The sequence below is a fragment of the Setaria viridis genome, chromosome 2 (assembly GCF_005286985.2).
Source record: "Setaria viridis chromosome 2, Setaria_viridis_v4.0, whole genome shotgun sequence".
Taxonomy (NCBI): domain Eukaryota; kingdom Viridiplantae; phylum Streptophyta; class Magnoliopsida; order Poales; family Poaceae; genus Setaria; species Setaria viridis.
The window spans coordinates 7,254,943-7,277,929 of NC_048264.2; the positions used below are offsets into that span (position 1 = coordinate 7,254,943).

The 22,987-nt window shown below is 40.1% G+C and overlaps 2 protein-coding genes across 2 annotated transcripts; one reads left to right on the plus strand and one right to left on the minus strand.

Moving 5' to 3' along the window:
- The first annotated feature begins 1,247 nt into the window (after positions 1-1,247).
- On the plus strand, positions 1,248-2,799 carry LOC117846178 (adenylate isopentenyltransferase 5, chloroplastic). Its single transcript, XM_034727294.2, has one exon. The coding sequence runs from the start codon at positions 1,314-1,316 to the stop codon at positions 2,355-2,357; it is 1,044 nt and encodes a 347-aa protein (XP_034583185.1). The 5' UTR covers positions 1,248-1,313; the 3' UTR covers positions 2,358-2,799.
- Positions 2,800-14,249: 11,450 nt separating this feature from the next.
- LOC117843587 (UPF0613 protein PB24D3.06c) lies at positions 14,250-22,626 on the minus strand. The gene is made up of 9 exons (XM_034724233.2): positions 22,269-22,626; positions 21,071-21,147; positions 20,023-20,128; positions 18,680-18,772; positions 18,539-18,604; positions 18,222-18,367; positions 17,092-17,200; positions 14,739-14,803; positions 14,250-14,665 (listed from the first exon to the last, which is right to left on the minus strand). Exons 1-9 carry the CDS (start codon positions 22,503-22,505, stop codon positions 14,518-14,520), a joined length of 1,047 nt encoding a protein of 348 aa, XP_034580124.1. The 5' UTR covers positions 22,506-22,626; the 3' UTR covers positions 14,250-14,517.
- Positions 22,627-22,987: the final 361 nt, after the last annotated feature.

A 22,987-nucleotide genomic window follows, 5' to 3' on the forward strand; every position in this document is an offset into this window, starting at 1 on the left:
TACTCGTTGCAACTGCGCATGGCTTCGTGCGCTCCACGACCTGCCTATCTAAGTGCAACTGTACTACTTTTTATTCCTCCTCACCGCCCACCCCTTTTTGTGCCATTTGTATCTGTGAAAGATACGCGGAAAATCTGCGTCTACTCATGATTTGGACAATAATTTCAGAGATATGAAGGTAATATTGTAAAGGCGAATTTTGTTGTTACATACAGCTCAGCTCAATCGGTCCTTTCTGTTGACCTGCATCCAGTTTAATTTTGGAACACAAAATCTATTGTTGAATCTTTCTGCTCATAATGGTTTTCGAGATCACGCTGATCCCGCAAGGCTGGGTCAAGTCTGGAAATTCGAGACATAGTCACATAGCGCAACCACATGTAGCTCTCCTGCGTGTTCTAGAAAATAGAAGGATTTGGATAAGATATTACCCTAATTTGTATATTATTATTTGGACAAACATTCTTCACTTAAATTGTGGAGAAGGTGACTTATGTTGCTAACCCAGGAATCAAAGTTAAGGTCACCATCTTAAGAGTACTTCATACTATGTGTTGAGTCCCACAGATCTTATCACTATGCTTAATTCAAATTTTAGGTTTGTTAGTAACCGCTAGTCGGTTGAAATTTGAAACATGAAGACAAATTAAAGTGTATAGAAAATGAATCCTCAAACAATTTCTTCTGGTTAGATTTCCTTTTATCTTTTCTCCAAAATGTACCAATCCTTTCATTAGACCCACACTATTCGCTGCATATATAACAATTAAAGAAGCGCCAGTTCATCAAAACTAATTCATTCCACAGCCCCACTTTGTGAACAGATCATGGCCCACTTGCATCATGAACATTTGTAGTGGAAGCCAAATGCACACTATGCATGCATTCCCTCAATGCTATCAGAAAAACAAACTGCTAAAATCAAAACTACAAATAGGCATGTTTGAATCTACATAAGGTGTCCACCATATCGGTAATTTGGTCAAATTTATCAAATTCCGGGCATTTGATTTCTGATTCATCATTGGCAACGTTATGCAGCTTGTCTCTTTTTGCTTAGATCGAGGGCATTATTGTGATTGAAATCCCTATGTCATGCATTTGTTTTCAATCATATAAAAACCCCGTATGAATCTGCTCCGCATTTTGTATTGCAATGAGAATCCTTTTGTCCACTTGTTTAGCCATCGCATTATAAATACCCACCCAACACATCCATAGCCAACTCACAAACTAACTACCAGAAGATCTCAAGGACTTCTTGACCACCTAGCAGTGTTAACTAAGCTAGCAACATAATCCCGACAAAACCCATGTCACTCTACTTGGCGCCCACGGCCGCCATCGCCGCCGCTGCCGCCGCCCTCCCAAGGCTAGTAGAACCTCCCATCGACGTGAAGCGGCTGGAACGGGGCATGGCGCTTCCCATGCCACCGGCGCCGCCGCCACCACCGCTCGTAAACGTCAATAGGTACGTGGGAGCAAAGCACAAGGCCGTGGTGGTGATGGGCGCGACGGGAACAGGCAAGTCTCGCCTCGCCGTGGACCTCGCCCTCCAATTCGGCGGCGAGGTGATCAACTCCGACAAGATCCAGGTACACGCCGGCCTGGACGTTGCCACGAACAAGGTGACAGAGGAGGAGCGCGCCGGCGTGCCACACCACCTGCTCGGGGTGGCGCACCCCGACGACGACTTCACGGCCGCGGACTTCCGGCGCGAGGCGTCCCGCGCCGCCGGCGCGATCGCCGCGCGCGGCCGCCTCGCGATCATCGCCGGCGGGTCCAACTCGTACGTCGAGGAGCTCGTCGACGGCGACCGCCGCGCGTTCTGGGAGCGGTTCGACTGCTGCTTCCTCTGGGTGGACGTGCAGCTCCCCGTGCTGCGCGGCTACGTGGCCCGCCGCGTCGACGACATGTGCGCCCGCGGCCTCGTCGGCGAGATCGCCGCCGCCTTCGACCGGCGCCGCGCCGACTACTCCCGCGGCATCTGGCGCGCCATTGGCGCCCCCGAGCTTGACGCGTACCTGCGGTGGTCCGGCGACGACGAGGGCGAGCGTGACCGGCTGCTGGCCGCCGCCGTCCAGGACATCAAGTCCAACACCTGCCGGCTTGCGTGCCGGCAGCGCGCCAAGATCCAGCGGCTATCGAAGCTGTGGCGCGTCCGCCGCGTGGACGCCACGGAGGTCTTCCGGCGGCGCGGCGACGACGCCGACGAGGCGTGGCAGCGGCTCGTCGCCGCGCCATGCATCGACGTGGTGCGCTCCTTCCTGCACAACGATGCCGCCGCCATGGCTGATGATCTGGCCCTTGAAGTGCCCGTGTTCGCTCCCACGCCGGCGGCCGCCGTCGCAGTGTAGCCACAAGCGGCGCCTCGCCGTTGGCAGTTGCTTTCACGAGAAGGCGTGGCTGTAAGCGCGGAGTAGCCACCCACCACCATTGCTTGGTGCGACGACGGCATTGGCCGAGAGCCCGAGATCATCAGGAAAGGAAAGTGAGCCAGGGGAGCTTAAATTATGTTGGAAAAACGTTGGAATTTCACAGTAAAAACTATAGAGGTTAGTGTAATTATTGCGAGAATTATAAGTTTGAAATTCCAACGAAAAACGACGCTCCATCTCCAAGACAGAAGAGTAGTCTCAGATAAATTGTGTTGCATGTTCCATCATTGCAGAGGTAGAACCTGTAGTCTTCTCTCCTTTTTTTTTTCGCTTGTCGATACAACGTGCATACCTGGTGTGCAATCGAGCGTGTGCTTAAATATGTCCGTCTGATGAGAGAGATGAGCAATGTCACATTATTTATATATTTATCTGTACTTAAATATGTATTATTTATATATTTATCTGTACTTAAATATGTATTATTACATACTAGTAATGTGATGATAATTCGATCATCCTTATTGACTCCTGTAGTGTTAGTGGACTACAGACACGAGTACAGACAGCTATGAAAAAAATCCTAGCTACATGTATATTTGGAGTTTGATATGTTCCTTCTTCCAAGCTCTATGGTTGGGAATATATGGGCATGCTAAAGGAAGGACAGATCTTTTTTTTATCTGTTTTTCTGGCGTGCCTTGCACTCAAATAGAAATGGAAGATTTGTTGTATGAAATTAAGATGTTTTTCTAACATAAATATTAGAGAGAGAAAATAATCAAAATCATACTGCAATCCTTTATCGAATATTTCGTAGAGAAAACTCCGGACAGGTCTAAATTAAGCACAAATAGTGTTCACTTGTGTAACTAATAGTGTATATTCAATTTTTCTTGCTCGGTATTTTCTAAACTAAAGATAAATGTAGCATGTACGTTAGACCTCTCTTCATATCCCTTTCCTTGCTCTCACTCTTCGTCAGGTACCACAATAGTATCCAACTGCATTGTCTTCCAAATCTTCAGATTACAAGCCAACGGCTAATTTCTCCTGGACAAGGTAAAACCAAAAAGTGCTTCACATCCCTTATAAACGAATATAACTCCCAATAGGCCTGACAAACATCATAAGTATAGTTAGCCGCAATCAATAGTTAACTGTTTGAAAAAAAAATACAAGATTCTAAATATATTTTCTTTACCCTTCCATCGAATTATTACTCTCAAGTAGATAAGAAAGTATAGATGGATAGATTAACATGGTCTTGTGTTAGACAAGATCTAGTCCTAGCTATTATTAGTCGAGCATTTTCTCTCAAAAAGAAAATCTTTAATTCGTAGTATGCAGCATAACTTTTAGCTTCTTAATTTGACCACTCCAGGAACGGAATAAGAACATCCCTGTTGAGCATGAACAGAAAGCGAGAATTAAGCACTGAGGACTAACGCATTGACATTTTAGTGAGAAAGTTGCTTTGAAAAGTAAAGTCGATATAAAACTTCCAATTCATTTGTCCCATTCGTCCAAATCTTTCTATGCTTTTCAGAAATGATGTCCCAATTTATTTATGAAGCACTAAAATTTGTACGGAACTTAAAGTACTTATTTGTAGTATGGTACACTAGCTTTTCTTGTGCTAAACTGCTTTCCCAAAGCTATAGCTAAGATATGAGTTTAACAGTTAGTTATTCTTTATAGTCTTTTGATACTTATTTGCCTTCAGTAATAAATTAAATATATATACCACAAACAAGAAGTGGCACTCTATAACACAGCTACAGCCTATTTCTGTAAAATACAATGCTAGGGTGTGTTCTTTTGTTACGAATTATTTTATAAAAATTGAAAAGGAAGGACCAATCAACTGAAATAGTCCCCTTTGATTAGTATATTGTAGAAAATACATAAATGTACTTACAATATTTTTCAAATATTTTATTCATATAGATAGCATTTTGTTCATTTTCATCTGTTTTTAAATTACTTTTTGTTCTCAGAGTTTTAGGGCAACAAATTGAAAATAAATGCTTCTGTGCTATACTAGTCCTATTTATAGTACGTACTAGAACACAGTGTTCTCTCGCGTAGACACGTTTATCTGCACTTTGAAAAAACTTAAATTAACAAACCTTTTTTTTTCCTATAGGTATCCTAAATAGACTCACAGATTAAGATTAATCTGTTGAAATATGGAGGGATTCCTTTTAAGGACGAGCTTAACGTATCCGGGTGATAAATAAATATGGATGCCGCAATAAACTAAAAAAATTGTGGCTAGTGTGGACGCTATTTCTGCGTGATTGGATTATTACTCTCTCCTATCCCAAGATATATTTCGTTTTAGGATTCTAGTTGGTCAAGCTTCTTTAAATCAGCCCATCGACACATTAAAACTTATATAGATTGACAAGCATGGTTGATGCTACTAGATTTATTATCATGGAAATACTTTGATATTATATCATAACTCCCTTTTAAAATAGTACACTTCTCCAAAAATTACAAGTCAAAGTGTCATATTATATTAAAAACTGTGTCAGTGTTCGAAGTGACTTACTTCTTGTATCAGAGTGAGTAGAATTTACTAGCCATCACAGTCATCTAACAATGCTCGCCAAATTACAATCTACAATGAGTTGGTTTTCGGTAGTTACATAACAATCCAATTATTATAGACAAAGATACTGAAGAGAAGATAAAGTTTCAAATTTGACAAACTACTTGTTTTCGTAGTTTAGGACAAACACTACTGACGGATATATATCCACTATAAACAGTTGCATGGTATGTCTTTAACGGTAGTTTCGAATTCATTCACTTCTTAGAGTGAGAATAGTGTCCCATGCAAGCATAACCTTAGCTCAAAGCAAGGGTCAAGGAATTTCCTTACTTATCATTGTTAATATTTGTTAATGAAGGTAACACCATCGCTTGTCCCTTCTTTTAGATTTGTTTATTTCATAGGCATAGCTAAGCTGGGATTAGTGATGATCGTTAGATTGGCTACCACCTTTTCAGATATGATTTTATACAAGTTTTATATGGACATCTTTGTGGGTTCAAGCATTCTTGCTGCCAGCCAGGAAAATAGGGTAGTTAGTCAAGCGTGCACTTGCCAAATCATATATATTTCCAAGTTGGTAGCCGTTCTTTAACTGACATGCATCATTGTGCTTGTACTTGTGCTAGAAGAGGAAAGGTGGTCATGAAAGGGATGGAAGGACGAGGTGTATGCCCCACAGATGCACTAAACCTAATCTATTTCCAAAGCAATGCCAACACCTCTTGTCTCTAGAGCATCTCTGATGTTTCTTCTCATCCTCTTCATAAGATCATTGCCAACAGTATACAAAGCCAAACCGGGAACTTGAACTAGATTAATACAAGCAGCATGACATCATTTGTTTGGATGATTGCATGCGTGAGTACATTAATGGTGCAAATACATCCGGCGATGTGATACAATACTAGAACCGTCGCATTTGGTTTGTCTATTTTAGTTTTTTTTTTTGGAATTACATAAGCTTAAGTTTGGTTCTTTCAAATTTAATTTTATGTGCTTCATTACAATAAAGGTAAAAAGGGGTGCATTTCTTAAGATAAGGGGCAAGAAAAAGCAAAAAGATGTTACAAAATGATCAAGTTGAGTATTGTATAAGAGGATGATTGTATGTTCATGCTCTCTAGCTAGCCTTTCGTGTAACTGCCATTATCTTTGGTGACCACTTGTTGATGATCAACAAATAGCATATTAGGTGGATAAAAATGGTGTGCGCATGCATATGTGCGTGTGCACGCGTGACTATGTCGTTAATCCATGTCATCTAAAGCTGCTATCAAATACTCAGCTAGTTCGCACGCATGGGAAGAACTTTATGAAGATATATGCAGGGGCGGATCCAGAAAGGGCTGAGCCCCGGGCTGAGCTGTTGAATCACGCCCAAAACAGTCTAATCTTGTCTCCTAAACCTCATTTTGTTAGGCTAAACACCACATATGTTAAAGGGACTCCATGATCTCGCCCCGGGCTGCAGCCCGGGCAGCCCGGGCCCTAGATCCGCCCCTGGATATATGTCTTGAGTATTTATTCATGTCATCTGCGGTTGTGCACATATTAGGGCCTGTTTGGCAACTATGTGTTAAAGTTTAACACCCGTCACATCAGATGTTTGGATGCTAATTAGGAGTATTAAACATAAGCTAATTACAAAATTAATTGCACAGATGGAGTGTAATTCGCGAGACGAATCTATTAAGCCTAATTAGTCCATGATTTGACAATGTGGTGCTACAGTAACCATTTGCTAATGATGGATTAATTAGGCTTAATAGATTCATCTCGCGAATTAGCACAGGATTCTGCAATTAGTTTTATAATTAGCTCATGTTTAATTCTCCTAATTAGCATCCGAACATCCGATGTGACACTGTTAAAGTTTAACATCTCGTATCCAAACACCCCCTTAATATCATGGTACTATGTACAATACTACTCAATACGCCCATTATCATAGATCAAATACAAAGGAATGTTCAAGATCATTTGCAGAAATTTGTGGTCCTTGGTATTTCAATGTATATCTAAGGTGTTATATTTCCTGCAAATTTTAGCAAGCCATAAAGGTCCACAAAGATAATGCAGGATTTCAGTCTCACTTAAGTTTCTAATGAAATGTGAGCCATTACTTTTAGAAACTTTACATATATGCTTCGGCTATTTATGTTCATGCAAAGGTAGCTACTAAGTAAGATATAACTGTGGACTGTGGTAGAGAGCATAATCTTGTGCTCTTAGGATGGAATATTTGATTCTACATAAAGGTAGATAGCTAATGTTATTCAATTGTTTAGATCTTATTTTGCAGTTGTCCCTTTCAGACATTCTAAACCTTGAGATATGATTCTTAACGTGCAACTTGGAAGAAGGCTGTCGCTAACATGTATGTGTATGATCAGTGCATTGCTTCATGAGGGAAAATATATGCCGCTTTAAAGTGATCACAATAGGTGGGTGCACATCATGATAAAAAGGAAATGATATATACTTAGGTAAGGAAGTTAAAGCAGCTAAAACTCCTTCCAACCTGTGGAAGGGAAAGAATGCGGGCGAGGTGAGACCACATTGTTCTTGATCTATGCTCAAAATCACCCTTCAATATATCAAGGAAAAAAGGAGTTGATCTAAATTACTGATATCTGATCATTAACGGCAACTTGGAGGAAGAAGGTTGTAGCTCATAGTAGTTTAGAGAGAAAAATCCATTTTTCAACCTTCAACTGTCACGGTCGTCCAATTTTAGCACTCCAACTCCAAAATCAGACAAATCACACCATTCAACTGTCAAAACCGGGCACATTACCCCACGCCAATTCCACCCTGGTTTTGGGCCACGTCACCCATCCGATGTGGCACATCTTGCCCAGTCAGCACCCGATGGGCCTAAAAATGCCAAGTTCCATCTTGTAAATATGTATTGTCATTTCCATATATCCTCAACAAATGACAGCGAATGTTGATCACTGCTGAATAGCCGTATTAATTAAAAACATCTTGGGCATTGCTAGCGCCCGGACGTCCGATGGGAAAACTTCCCATCGGACACTCCGTTGGTCCATCGCAACATCAAAAAATAACGTCTGCAACATAGAAAGTAAACATTTGCAACATAGAAAATCACCATTTGCAACATCAAAAAACATGTTGAAAAAAATTTATTAGCCATATATTGATGATGAGGAAAAAAACCTGCCGCAACATCTATTTCGTGTTGCATGGAACATTCAAATCTCTCATTGAAAATGCAACATCCAGATAAAACACTTGCAACATGTGTGTGAAGGATCTCAAGTCCCGGAACGTGATCATCAGGTGCAATAGTTCTGGACCGCTTTACCCTCTGCACCTCCCTACTGCTGCCCTTACTGCTGGCTCCACCTCCACACATTGGCATCGCTACCTTGGACATCCTGGGCAGGAGGCCCTTTCCAAGCTTTGCCCCGTTTTGCCTTTCATGTAATAAAAATATTAGCTCGTCTCAACATCTAGATCTTCTTTGCAACATCCACATGAAACACTTGCACCATTCTTCTGGAACATCTGAAACACTTGAAACATACGCTTGCAACATGCAGCAAAACTTGGTAGGAGGAGCACTGCACAGTTGCACCATTCTTCTGGAACATCTGAAACACTTGAAACATACGCTTGCAACATGCAGCAAAACTTGGTAGGAGGAGCACTGCACAGCGAGATCCGACGCTAGGAAACGGTGGAGGAGGAGGATGGCGGCGGCCGGCACGGCTCACCCCTGGCCGCAGGGGAGCGGTGCTCGGCACCCTTCCCCATGGAGCTCCTTAGGCGGTCAAGCCCATTGCCGGCAGAGCAGCTCCTCCGGCGGCTGGCACAGGGGGCGGTGGTGGCCGTTGTGCCTTCATCGCCCGCCGCCGGGAAGAAGAGCCGCCACCCCCGTGCGCCTCCTCCGCTCGCCTTGATGCTAGCCCGCTGAGGTTATGCACTGGAGCCCATGAATCGGGCAGCGGCGGCAGGATTCGGTGGTAGGTCATATATCTCCACACACCATGCTAGGCTGCATCGCCAACTTGCTCCTCCAGTCACCTTCGACTCTTGCTACTAGGCAAGGCTCATCCCCTCCAAAGAGAAGCGCTCACCAGAGGGTGGTGTACATCCACCCCGTGCTCTCCGGCCTCCGCCACCACCTGGCCAGAGCCTTCTGCGCAGTCTCGCCCCGCCGCTGTCTCCATGGCTGTGCGCGTACCTAGCTAGTACATGCTATGGTGCGCTAGAGAGACAAGTGGCTGGAGTCAAAACAATCGAGAGGAGAGTCAGAACAATGGAGAGTCAGAACAATGGAGAGGAATAACAGTTGCGCTGACGGAAGAGGAAAAATGCTTGGACATGCTTGTGCTACGTAACACGGTAACCGTCCGGAGAAGCAACACGAGTCCGGACGCTCGGACTATAGCATTACCGAAACATCTTATATATTTATGTCTCTTGAAATACAATGCAAAAATTAAAATTTCTTACTATTACTGTCCAGATTCATCAAATTCCATTTTTATTTAACCAAATTAAAATCTTAAAAAATTGATGTACTTCATCTCGTCAAGTAAGAATGTCATAAAGATAATTGACAGAATCTTCAAAATATAGAACTGATCATTATTTACATTGCAACATGACAATAGCAATGCTGTAGAAAAAATAAATTGTTATTATTTTTTGGTCACTCGTGTAGTAATAAGAAATGAAATCTACTTAGCTAATTCCTCATCCAGAATTCCAAACGATTGGGCCATTTGATTATACTGAAGTGTACATGACGGCACCAGTTACAAACAGTCAGTAAGACCACAAATTAAGCTCAAATAAAATTATAATATAGTTGAAGCGATAGTTTCAGCCTTTACATATTATCTGATACTATTCAAAAAGTATTGATAATTTTTAATGAAGTCTGATTGCATATATCACATTTTATCTTTTCTCTCTGGAAGTATACATTTTTGAAAGACAGTTCAATCATGTGTCACATTGGTGAAAACAAATGACTCATATAAGAAGAATTAAAGGATTCATGGTTCTGCTTCCCTTTATCGATCACTTTACATAACACAACGACTTTTTATAAAAATATATAGAAGAGGAAAAAAGGATATGAGTGCTGCAGGTCGACCCATTAAATTATTTAAAAGGTAGGAGCACTGAAACTAGAGTTGGGAGTGTAAAGAAAAGCGCAGCCTTTTTCTGTTGCTTCTAGCTAGTCCTGCAAAACTCCATTTCAATTGTGAGCATCACATCAATGTCAAACCATCTTATGTTCATCATCAGTAGTGAGGAAAGGCACAGCAGCCATCTTTTTCATATTACAATGATATAGTGGTTCATGATTGGTAAGTCTTTGTTTGTGGCCATCTATGTATGAGTATGACACCCAAGTTTAACAACTTTGACTTCATTGCCTTAAAATCTAATTCATGTTTCAGTTATGGAACAACAGTGAATAGCGATATTTTCAGTTTCATGTAACAGTATAGAACATTGCCACGTTAACTAGATGGTTAAAGTTGTGCATATAACTTTTCCCGACGCATTATTTTTCATACTGCCATCTAAGAAACTAAAAGAAAAAATAAATCAAAATACTTAGCCATTAAGTATGTACCGACATAGCAGCCTGTGTAATTAATCACCAACGATCCTAGTGTCAAATAGTATCAGCACAATTTTTACTGCACAAGATGATGGGATGAAAGGCGCAACTTTGGGTTATGACTAATGTTCGATGTTATCCTGTTGTGGCCACAGGTTTTATCCTGGGACTTATTTAACCGGCTGCCTAGCTATATTATCTTATCATCTTCATGTGCATGCTGTCTCCTTTACAAAGTTGCCTCCTTTGATACTAAGCTTTCAAAAAATAAACAGCCAATAGCTTATCGTATTACCAAACTGACCACACACAGAGGATGTATTTGAAATCGACAGGAACTCATAGTTAACTCTTTGACCGTTTGAAATAGCTAGCAACAAGTTTTACTTTATGTTTTTTATTTATGCTTCAAATACATTGACTCAATATTATAAGAGAAGAGAACAAGGAACAGGACAAGTGTGTATCATGTATCCACATATCGCTGAGGAATCCTTAGACCGGTACCGCAATACTGTAATGGATGGTTCCATCAACAGTGCTATAATAAGTTGGAATTCAAACAAAAACAAAAATCAGTGGCTCATCATGTGACTAGAAGCACCCACCACTCACCTCCACAATCCAATGTTCCCCCTTTTCGCAAGCATGATATGTGGAGGACAGTCATTTTAATTGGTTACAAATATAGAAGACTGGGCTCGTACAGCAACAATCACTTCTTCCAAATACAACATCATGGTGTAGAAATGTTGACTAACTTTTGCATATAGGGCATCCCGATCCATGGCATTTGGTAATTGTGTTCATTTTAACAATACATTTCAGAAATATGTGTAAAAGATTTTATTTTCTCAAACGAGGACTTCATATCATTATATTAAGAAGATAAAAGGGGTAAAGAACCCTTACAAAGCCACCCAAAGACACTCGCACCCAGGTGGCCAGGTTTTAAAAATGTGTAAGAGATGTTTACATGATTTCACGATGCTCCTGAAAAACATCTGCTTTTGGCACAAGAAACCAATTGCAAGCAGGGTATATGATCTTGTTTTGGGCAGGGGGTGGTGATCCAATCGAAATGACAGTCATCACCAGGAATGGTATTTTTTGGAAGCAAAATGCCCGAATTTTTGTGAAAATATAAGTATTCATGAATTAGATACAAAAAACAGTGAAGAATTAGAGAGTGCCCAAAAAAACTTTTTAAGAAATATAAGATAAAAGCTCAACGAACCAGCAGAGAGCTACCATGAAGCCCTTGCACGTTGCCGGTTGAATCTGGGAGTTTTCAAAAGATCTTGGGAACGATATTGTTCTTGGTAGTGGGCAAGTCCGATCCAGGGACATGTTACATCAAGGACCGCTGGTAGTGATTTCCTTTTTGCATTAGCTTGTTTAACAAGTAGTAGCTATGCTGGTGCTCCAAAAGTTTTAGACCAATTTATTTGGTATGCCTTAGTTGACTGTTCACAACATCACTTTCATCCGTCAAGTGACTGCATAGTGCTGCATGCATGGAATCTTTCAAGTGCCAGTGCCTCACTGCCTTGTATCTTAAAAGTTATATGATTGTGAAGCATTACTTAGCAATCATCACAAAAACAGTCGCAACAAGAACCAGCTTGCTATATACAATATAATTTTGCTTTTAGTTTTTCTGTGTCAGTAATCATACAGATGTCAGCAAATTGGCTCCTCAAGGTTGAGCTATAAAGTAACCAGTTTGTGAAAGAATTACAGTATTAAATTTAAGGCACAACAGTTTATTTTGAACTTATGAGTTCATTTTGGAATTTTCATGAAATTATGTTTCACGCAAATTTTGTTTTGGTGTTTCATAGCAAATTTAGTATCAGAAAAAATGTTCTTGATTTAATTTTGAGTAATAAAAGTGAGAAGCGGAACAAAATAAGAGTACAGGAATATGACTGAAATATTTTAGGAGTGGCAGCATGGAAATATGACCTAACCACCAAAACCTTACCGCGAACTACATCTACATCCTCTGTTCAAATTCTACAACTTAGTTAGAACTCCTGAAATTCCTAAAGCAATATTCCCATTACTCAAACAGCAGGTAATGGGAAAAGAGCAAGTGGGAGAATTTAAAATTTTGATTTGTGAGCAAGGACTGTCTGAATAACGGCGCATGTATTTGCCACTATCTCTTGCACTTCCTCTTCTTCCAACTAACTCTAATCTTGCAATATTCTCATCATGTGGTCATTCCTTTCTTTCTCACGGTTTCTTTCTTTTTCGGTTATATGTTGTGCCCTATTTCGGCCACCTGATTATGTGCTCCATGCACCATGGTCAACCAACTTGCACAAATGCACTGCTTTTTTGTAGTAGCTCGTGATTACGATTCTCTAATCACGCATTAGGCGCAAGAGCCATAGCATTTTGAAGCCTAGCAAGCTAGGTAGCTCAGGTTATTAGTTGTGGGATGCACTCTGTCCATCAAGAACGACAATTCTCCCACCCTTGAATACAGAATAATGGAACAATATTTGCATCGCCATGTACTTCTCAAATCTCAACTTTTCAAGAATAGTCTTTGTTGACAGCTGATTTTATTCTATCAATCTGTGTGAGATGCTATTTTCTAGGAAGTGAGCCTAACTCAACTGGTTAGGGTGGGAGGTGTGGTCGTGCACTCTAACCATCTAGGTTGGAGTCCCCTCTAGTTCAAATTTGGATGACTATTTATTCTTCTTAATGAAAAATCGCCTAGCTCCTCCTAGGTTGATCTAATATATTAATATATGTGAGACGCTATTTTCTGACTTCATAGTCATACACTCCCCTCAAGTAATCTCGGCACCTGATATTCATCTACACACCTATGAATGTGCACCTTTTGATGTGGATTATAGCCTCTTTGGAACACGATAAACCAGCCAACGGAATTGAACCACAACCTGACAGATTATTCTCACAGAGTCACACTACAAATAAGCCTTTGTAGTTAGAATTTTAGATCTGGCAAATGTATTCATTGTATGCTTAACCGTAATTGCCGGCGGAAAGTTTAAGAAAGAACATGACTTTCGGCGCACCTGGACAAAAGTATGCAAGTTGATCATTATAATTAATGGAAAACCATTATGCCCAATAGGACAAATAAACCTTTTTCGTAGCTTTAAAAGAGCATGAGCAAAGATCCAAATTATAGTACTTTTTTGGCCTTTCCGGATGGAATATCTAGGATGAAGAGACTAAACAGAGCCTCAAATAAAGAGACAATGATGGACTGTCAAGTAAAACAATATGGCACAAATCACAAAAGCTTAAGAAAGATACAAGAAAGAACATAGAACAGTTGACCAACCTGTTTTGTCCAGGAATAAAGACGGTTCATGCTCTGGCATCAAGTGTATATGCGACCAGTGCAAAGCTTCCAATACCTCACCCTGCATGATCACATTACAGAACTCCCAAAAACGTGCATGAAGATACGAGTTAGTGAAACTATCATCACATTACAGAGTATCAAACAAACAGCTAAAATAACCCTGGTAACTGGTGATATGTAGCTCGTTGAAGCAGGCAGCCATTCAACAAGTCTTTAATTAGTGGGCACATGCATTTCATAACTGATGAAGTTTGCACAACGTTTGTAATCCAAAACAATGAAATTGGTTTGTGAATTATAAAGTGCATCAAAACAACGTAGGCATGACCACAGAACTTGTAATCAAAACAACGGTTCCATGTTGAAATATCACAGAACTTGTAATCACCAAATACTGATTTGGCAACCAAAAAGATTTGGAACTCATTGCAATTTACAAAACAGATACACCATATCTGAACACGGTGTATACTGAGAAATAAGCCAGCATATCACTACAATAAAAATTGGACCAGCAATAACGCAAAAGAAAAATGTTACAATTGGAGAAAAAAAATAAGGAGAAAATCATAGACTAGTTACAAATGAGATAAGACTGCTATATCTAGCTCCATGGATCATCCCAACCTTTGGGCCCCTCCCTCTTAACAAAATCTACAATGGCCCGAACTGCCTCTTGGACTCTATTGGACAGAGCATGGTTTCCCCACTCTATTTCAACCTTCTCTGCACCTCCCAGCGCTCTGCACAACCTGCAGTGAAGCAATAACATGAGTACAATGTCAATCACCTTAGTATTCATTAATTTAGGTTCTGTTTTTTTACCTGTCTACTAGAGCCTCCTTATCAACATATTCAGGGACATATTCGTCCCCCATTGAAAAAATAACCTGCAGAACACTTAAAGCTATTAAATGCAAGAGCCAAAGCATAATTCAGAATTGAATTTGTATTGCCACCTCAAATTATACCAAGGAAAATGAAGTTTCCATTTAATTATTCAGCACACAACTATATATATGCCGTATGTTGAACCAGACAGTTTTAAGAAACTTCTTTTCAATCTAGAATGTGCAATTTGACCATTCAGGAAATGTTTTAATGTAAATGTTAGTAGTGCATGCTTGCTCAAATTTCAACGAATTACTTCCATCATAATACACCCATAAAATATATGTTCTACATCCATGCAAAACTCATGCGCAAACTCAATTTGGTTTGTGAGAAACAAAAGATACAAATTTAAGTTGCAATAACACAAAAGGGACCAAAAAACACACTATTACGCCTGAGGTTCAGCACTTTTTTACAATCACAAATAAGACTGAATTTGATCATGAAATTTTGCATGGATCTGGAACATAATATCACCTATAGCTGATATTTTTTTCAGAATTTTCAGCACTTCTACATATTCTTTTTAAGGGATTTTCACTGTTTAAACAATTTGACCAATTGCACCCCATGAGAATACTTGTTCTATCAAATTTGAACTTCCGTGGCTTCTATGTAAGGATTTTGAAACAGTGGAATTAACATAAGTTCCAGTAGCCCCGCAGATCTCCATTTATTAGTCGACACATAGCAATCCACAACTTCAATGTTGCTCTACTGGTCTCAGCTTCAATGGACAGCTGTGCAAGCATCGTAGGCATCACAACCAAGGGTCTAGTATGATTTCTAATTCGACTACTACCTGTCGGAAGTCTCTTTGCATTACTAATGTTTCTGAAGCTTATCAATTTGATGGCCATCTTTGACAAGCTGGCAAACTTCAAAACAAAGTCCCAAGAGACTAGTAACATGAAGTTGGAGAATTAGAAATCAAACTAGATAAAATCCTTGGTCATGGTACCACAGAAGCTTATGTTACTAGTCCATCGGAATGGACGAAGCTGCTATTGCAAAAACTGATGGCAGAGATTGCTATATGTCCAATAAGCAATAAAGATCTTCGATGCTATTGGACAGGAAATTTAGGCGGTAGCCTAGCATGCAACATGACGCATGAAATTGGAAGGTCAAATATGTTTTTTTTTCCGGGTAATGCGGTCATTACATGCACCAAAGACATACTAAAAATACAAAAAAAAATACAGCACAAGAAGATCAGCACATCCAAAACTAAACTTGTCAGAAGATTTACAGTGTAAATCAAAGAGTAACAGTCATTTTTTTCTTACTACAATATAAATAGTTTCTTCAAGATGACCAATTATTAGTAATTATTAGAGATTTTTTCCAGATTCTCCAGAATTGAAGATGTGGTTCAGAAATAATACCCGCACTTGATTTGCACGATCGACCAACTGCAAGCTTAACCATCTCAAATACTAACCAAATGTTAGTTTTGCTGCCAGATAGCTTGTAATTGTGTACTCCCTCCAGACACAAATAAGTGACTTTTTTGGGGTCATCAGAAGTCAATCAATCGTTCCAAATTATGGTTAATTTACAAATTACTATTCATTTGTTGAATTTGGATAAGGGTACATTTGTAACAAGAGTAGTCTATAATAATATACTTCTGCTATAGCGGTCAATATGTTATGTTTTGGAGACTGCTGATGTCAGAAGTGTCACTTAATTGTGACTGGAGGAAGTAGCATATAAACAGTTCTTTCAATCATTGTTTTTCTTCTTGTGCCACTATGAATGGCAAAAGCTGTTGGTTAACATCTGTAAGCTCTCAACTCACTGGAACTCAGAACACACACACGCATGAATTTTGTGTTGCAAAGGCAGCTTTTCTGATTGCATTGCTCTCTTATTTATAGAAGGAAATACACGACTTAACAGCCGGCTACTACTGGCCATAGTGGCCCCTAACAAACAGGAGCACGTCCTGTGGATGAGAGCACCCTGATCCTGAAGACTAGGACTTCCTAACTGACTCTAACTGACTCTGACCAAAACACCTGAACGGCTAACTCTAACTGAATCAAAGTGAACAACACTACTGAAAGAAAATGACCCTAACTAACTAAACACATGGACAGGGATTACTGCCATCAACATCAACCATCCTAACTAAAGGTTGATAAAGAACTACAGAACTATAAAATGACAACATGAAAATGCAAATTCTGAACACGATTTTCCTCTTATTTGCAACCATTCCTGGACAACAAGATGGTTTTAGGAGACAAAGCCAACAAACTGAAGCAGAACAACATACCTGACACTGTGTGGTTGACATGTGACCAAGTCTCTGCCTCAGCTGATCTTCACTTAGATCTGAACTGAACATGTCATCGTCACCCATATATGAACAAAGGGAGTGGTACCTACATATATACTTGTATGCATTAGAATACCAGAGATGAGAAAACATTTTTAGTTCCTTATTGCTAATTTTGCAATCATAACTTCTTCAAACAAATCTTAGGAGACATGCTGACAAATTTTGACCCTATTGCAGAAAAAAGAGTCAACAAATAGTTTCACTTTGACACCAAGCTGAAAGATATTGTTGTTAAGAACCATGGGTCTACACAATTCCTTTAAATATATTACTGCATTTTTAAATAAATTGTTTAGGACAAGTTAATTAGTTCACACTAATTAGCTTGTTCTAAACGTCATATATTAAAAAACAGAGGGAGTAGCAGACAGGGATGGAGGCAATGGGGGGACCAAGGGGTCCCATGGCTCCACCCATGCCAGTGCATTTCTTCTAATAGCTCTTTAGGTTTACAAGTAAAAAAGATAAAAAAAACATTACTTAGCACCATTTGTTATTTACGTAAGCTCTTTGGCACCCCTCAAGTAAAATTCCTGGCTTCGTCCCTGGTAGCAGATTATGCTTTGTGGGGCTTTGTGGGCTCTAACTGTACTAGACCATCACAGAATCGGGGGAAGGGCGCAGTGAATATAGTTGGAAGTTGTATTGCTTTCGATAATCACCAGGGCTTCCCATTTACCTAAAGAGGGGACGCAGCCCCGCTACCAACCACCAACACCTATCGGTATTGCAGTGGCATATATGGTGCTGCTGCCACTAATGGACACAGATGACTAATAAGCAGCATCTCTTTTACAAACTTGTTTTACAAAAAGGGATAAACAAACTGCTTATAGCATTAGAGTCTGTTTAAGGTTGATACACTGTCGAATCTTGTTGGTTAGGGGAATCTTTGCCAGTTCAAGTGGGATTTTGCTATTATCAATCCTAAATATGTGTCCAACAAACAACTGGCACCACAATTAGAAACAATTGAGTGCTTTTGTGAAACCACCAACAATGCCAACAGACTTATTACAAATCTCTATATCCTGTAACTCAAATACTCAATCATAAAACTATACCTGTAGGCAGTAATGGGAGCATCTGGGTTTGCTTCTCTAGGCATCAAATCCATACCACGACCCTCGCTAATCATTTTGGCTGCCAGGTCTATCATTTCAGCTGTTTCTGGAAGAGTTGCTCTATACTCCCTGTCACTTACTGGTGCCTGAAGAATAGATTAGCATAGAAGTTACACAAAGATATCATTAAAATATTAAATTAGTTCAAACAAGTATAAACAGTTCTTATCAACAAAGAAATTTCGCACACAACGAATTTAAATATTTTTTTACCCCTCTAATCATGCACTCAGAACATGAGATAGATAGGGAGATACCTGTAAAATGACCCCAGAAACTGCTTTCGAACAGGCAAAGTTTGTACGCATATAATGCACAATATCCTGGCAACCGTAGAAGAGTCAGTGTTATCTTATTTCACAGCTGTAAAGTAGTAGAGGATATTAGAAATAGCATACCTGGCAACCCGTACTGTGACCAAGCAATATTACTCCTTCAGAATTTTCTTTATTTATTAAGTAACTGATGAGCTGATCTAGTTCCAATGCGTCCTTCAGTAAGAAAACATATATGAGCAATGCATAGACCAGAAAAATATAAAATAAGTTAACAAAGCAGAAGACAAAGGAAAACAGAATAAAACGGAAAATTCAGTAGAACTTGGGGAAAACAGAAGAAGACGAAGGAAACAAATATTTTTTTAGGGCATTGGTGATAATTATTGACAAAAAGTTTCATCAATTAATATCATTATACCCCAAAGCACTAAGTAAAGCAAAAGGTGTATATTTAAAAACTTCATGAAAATCACACTAGCTAGCATATAAAGCTGAATTTACAAAGGAAACAATAACAAGGTCAAAAGAAAGCTTCCATAGCATGGAAAGGGAATGTCAAGATAATAAGATCAACCATGGAATCCTAGGATTTATCTAATCAAAAGAAAGGAAGGGCACCAAAAGTAAATTCTTTCTCGATCTACAAAATAAAGGTTTATAAGAGAACCCTGTTGGTCTGGTAAGAATGTTGAAGCAACATACATGCAAGATTTAGATTAAGACTGTGCCCTAGAGAACTTATGAATATGTTCTAATTACTTAGCGTTTCAAAATCAATGCATGTCAGAACTGCTTGAACTCGAAGAGACCTATGGACCTCAAATATTATGCTGTAGCCAGTCGCTTAAACAGTCACAGATTACTGCAATTTCCTTTCAAGAAATACCTTCAGTTTTGATATCTAAAACTAATTCCACACAGTATTGAAGTGACCTTAAGGCTCAATAGTTAAGGTAACTGGATGTGAGATAAAGATAAACCTAGAGCTTTCTATAGCCAAAAAGAAATGTTTAATAAGGATGTTAAAAAATTGAGAACATGCAAAAGGGCCTCTAGCCTAGTGGTTAAAGCACCTGAGTAGCACCAGCAGGCTTGGGTTCGACTCCCCGTGGGAGCGAATTAAACGGGTCTGGAATAAAAAAAAATTATAAAAAAATAGGTAGGGGCTTCCCCTGCTGACTTCGGTTAAAAAAATTGAGAACATCATGGTCGGCTAACTTTGAGTCGCATAATCAGTAACGAAATTCGGGCATGGCTCTCTATGGAAAAATGTAGAATACCATATACATTTATGGAGTAAATTTCAATAGAAATAATCATTTCATAAACATGGCAAATCCTCTTTCATCATGCTACATAACATAGCAACCCCAAAGATATTAGTGCATGCTTGTATTCTACAATCCCTCTTCTTATCTATACAAAGTAAAAGGCTTATTTAATTTCCAGACTAAAGCTCATACTTGCTCTAAGCTGGAAATTCCATATCCAGTGTATGATGAAGAAAGCAATGGCTGGACCAAGGACCATTTCTCAACCTCCAATGCAAGTGACAATGGTTCCAAGTAGCTGTAGGGTTTTTAAAAATCAGTTAGCACTAGTGAAATGAAATTAAATATTAATCTGCAATGCAAAAATAAATAAGGTGTGCATCAGAAAAATATATATTTATAGAAGTGTGATAAGATTTATCGGGTTTTAGGTTCTCTCACATTTATAGATTCTAATTATTTTTTCCACAATCTTTTATTGCTTTTTAGTAGGTCCATTTAATTAGCTTAATGAGACATGTTCTGAGTGATGCTAGAAAACTGTAATACTTCGACTGTATGTTGCATCCAGAATATTCAATGTTAAGTTTTCACGCAGTCAACTTATTTGGGTTTTACAAGGCATAATTCATATGGGCCCAGTTTTGCAAGGTGAGTGACCAAGCATCCTGGCCTTAAAAAGATCCAAAAGGTACACAGATTCACTTAACAGTAAATCTTCATTACCGGCACAAATTAAGCCTGGCAGTTATAGACAGCACTTAGAATTTGTAGTTACAAAAACATAATATCAATCGCTATTGAACTCTAAACAGAGGTGATCATGATGGAACACAAGAAATGTGAAACACCACAATGATCACACTTTCAATTATAAGATAGTGACATCACTTGGATGAGCGAAGTTGTTACTTATTTTGAATGGTGTAAAGGCTACTAGCCCAAATCCCACAGTATTTCAAGTTGACTTGGTATTTTGTTATAAAAATGAAGAACTGGTTGAAGGGATGCAGGAATCAGAATATGTTTACATGATATAATGCTTCACTTCTCAATCAAGAGCAATTTTTTTACCAATTTCCCATGTGTCTTAATTTATGGACCCAATTAACCATGGCACAAAAAAATGTCAGATCACAACAGTAATTCCATGTATGGATGTTAAGTCAAAATATTGTGCCCAATATTTAGTGAAAACACAACTATCAAAGGGGCAAAAAAGATTTTTTTTTTAACTTACTCAGTAGCTAAAAGTCCATCTGTGAGGCCACCAATGAAGATCACCTGATGGTTAAAATCACCAGTTCTGAATGCTACCTGAAAGAGGAAGAGTAAAGCTTACAAAGCCATTATATAACACCCAAAAAAAACATTAAATAACACAGCGCTAGAAAAAGTATATCCAAAAGAAGTTAATTTGTGTATAGCAGGGGGTTTGCTCAGATACAAACATTTAAAAAAACCAACAGATTTCAAAGAAACTAAAGAGCACCCAAAAAGAACTAAACATAGGCATCTGTAGCGCAACTTTCAAAAGCTGCAAATGGACATCTTCAAATAAAAAAAAAGGAACATGTTTCCCTGCAGAATAAGCTGCCCAACCCAGTAACATTTGATAGATCACCCCCATTTAAACCCTCACTGTAACAAATAAAGAATTGAAATACAGTCTTGTACCAGAAATAGAAGTACCAAGAAAGCCTATAACATAACATAATCTACTGGAAACTAAGCCCAGCTACAAAATTTTCAGGCTAACAAGCAAAAGGTCTTAAGATATGGGGTAAGCAAACCACAAAAACACCTACACGCAAGGACCACATGCCAAAAGGGTCAGCATTGTATATTAAGTAGCCTTTCCTCCACACGAAATGGTACAGTAACTACATGACAAGCAACCAAAAGGGCATAACCGTGTAACATCAGCAAAGGAGAATTACCCCCAAATCCAAACAACAAATTGCCTAGCCAGCTGAGTAAAAGCAAATTCGCCACCATTTGCGAGTTGTTGCACATCATAGAAGTTTCTTTTATTCTACAGGAATCTAAGCAGCCATCACATTTTAAACATGCGTGAGAAAACGTAGAGTAGAGTCCCACTCGCTAAAAAAGCAGAACCCTGCCACTAAAAAGGGAGATCCCGCATCTCGAGTGTCGCAAAAGACTAGCCCCCTTCCAAAGGCCGTGGCGTCGCGCGGTGGCCTTCTGGAAGCTTCGAGAACAATCCCAGCCACGGGATTTCCCCGCACGACTCCCGTCTAGCAGCTCCTACAACACTCGGCGAAAGCAATGGCGGAATGCTGCCACGAGGCGCATCCAGGATTCCAGAACTTCGCCAGGTGAAAAAAAAAAACTCCACTTCCAGAACTTTCTAGAATCCCAGCGGCGAACGAACCAACGACCTCCAGATCGCGGGGAGGAGGGGAGTGCCCGTTTACCTGCGCGGACTTGGGCCCGTACTTGAACAGCGCCCCACGGAGCTGCTTCCGCTTGACCACTCCGGCGCCCGCGCCGACGCCGGCGGCGACCACGGACCTGGAGGCGGCGGCGGGCGCGTCGGGGAGGGAGGCGGAGGAGGCCGGGGCGGAGGCGACGCCGCCGGCCATGGAGGAGGCGGAGGAGGAGGCGCGCGCGAGGCCGGAGAACCAGGAGGTGGAGGCCGGCGGCGAGGTCATAGTAACGGCGGCTGCGGCGGCGCGCCTCACGGCGTGGGCATCGGGTGGTTGGCGGCTGCGAGTCCGCGACTTGTTTGTTGGGCTTGGTGGATCGAGCTGGCAAAAGCCTGGAGAACGAGGAGGCGACGACGAGGGGGTGGAAATGAATTGGGATTAAATCAAAAGAAATTCGATAAAGAAAATTGGCCGCGTAAGGTCTGAGGTGACGTTTACTCGGCTGCATGATTGGCGATTTTGGCACTAATTTGGTGCTTGCTGGTCGTTGTGTTGGCATTTGTCCTGCGCGGTTGGTAATCTTGGCATGCTCAAATGATTTTTAGAATTAGTCTGGTACTCTGGTGCATACGGAAACCAGAGCCAGATCTTCCTCTAAATATTTCGAACAACCTGATTAGTTTAAAAATAATTGCCTTTCGTCATTAGATCCATATTCAAAAGTACTTTTGAATCATATAAAAATAAATATTAATAGAATAATTCTT

Excerpts from the sequence above, each read along its gene's own strand:
- LOC117846178 (XM_034727294.2), top strand. The coding sequence starts at position 1,314 with ATGTCACTCTACTTGGCGCCCACGGCCGCCATCGCCGCCGCTGCCGCC.
- LOC117843587 (XM_034724233.2), bottom strand. The coding sequence starts at position 22,505 with ATGACCTCGCCGCCGGCCTCCACCTCCTGGTTCTCCGGCCTCGCGCGC. Across the intron at positions 18,605-18,679 it reads GTCACAGTACGGGTTGCCAG|GATATTGTGCATTATATGCG; the intron begins GTATGCTATTTC and ends TACGGTTGCCAG. Across the intron at positions 14,666-14,738 it reads AAGGAGGCTCTAGTAGACAG|GTTGTGCAGAGCGCTGGGAG; the intron begins GTAAAAAAACAG and ends GCTTCACTGCAG.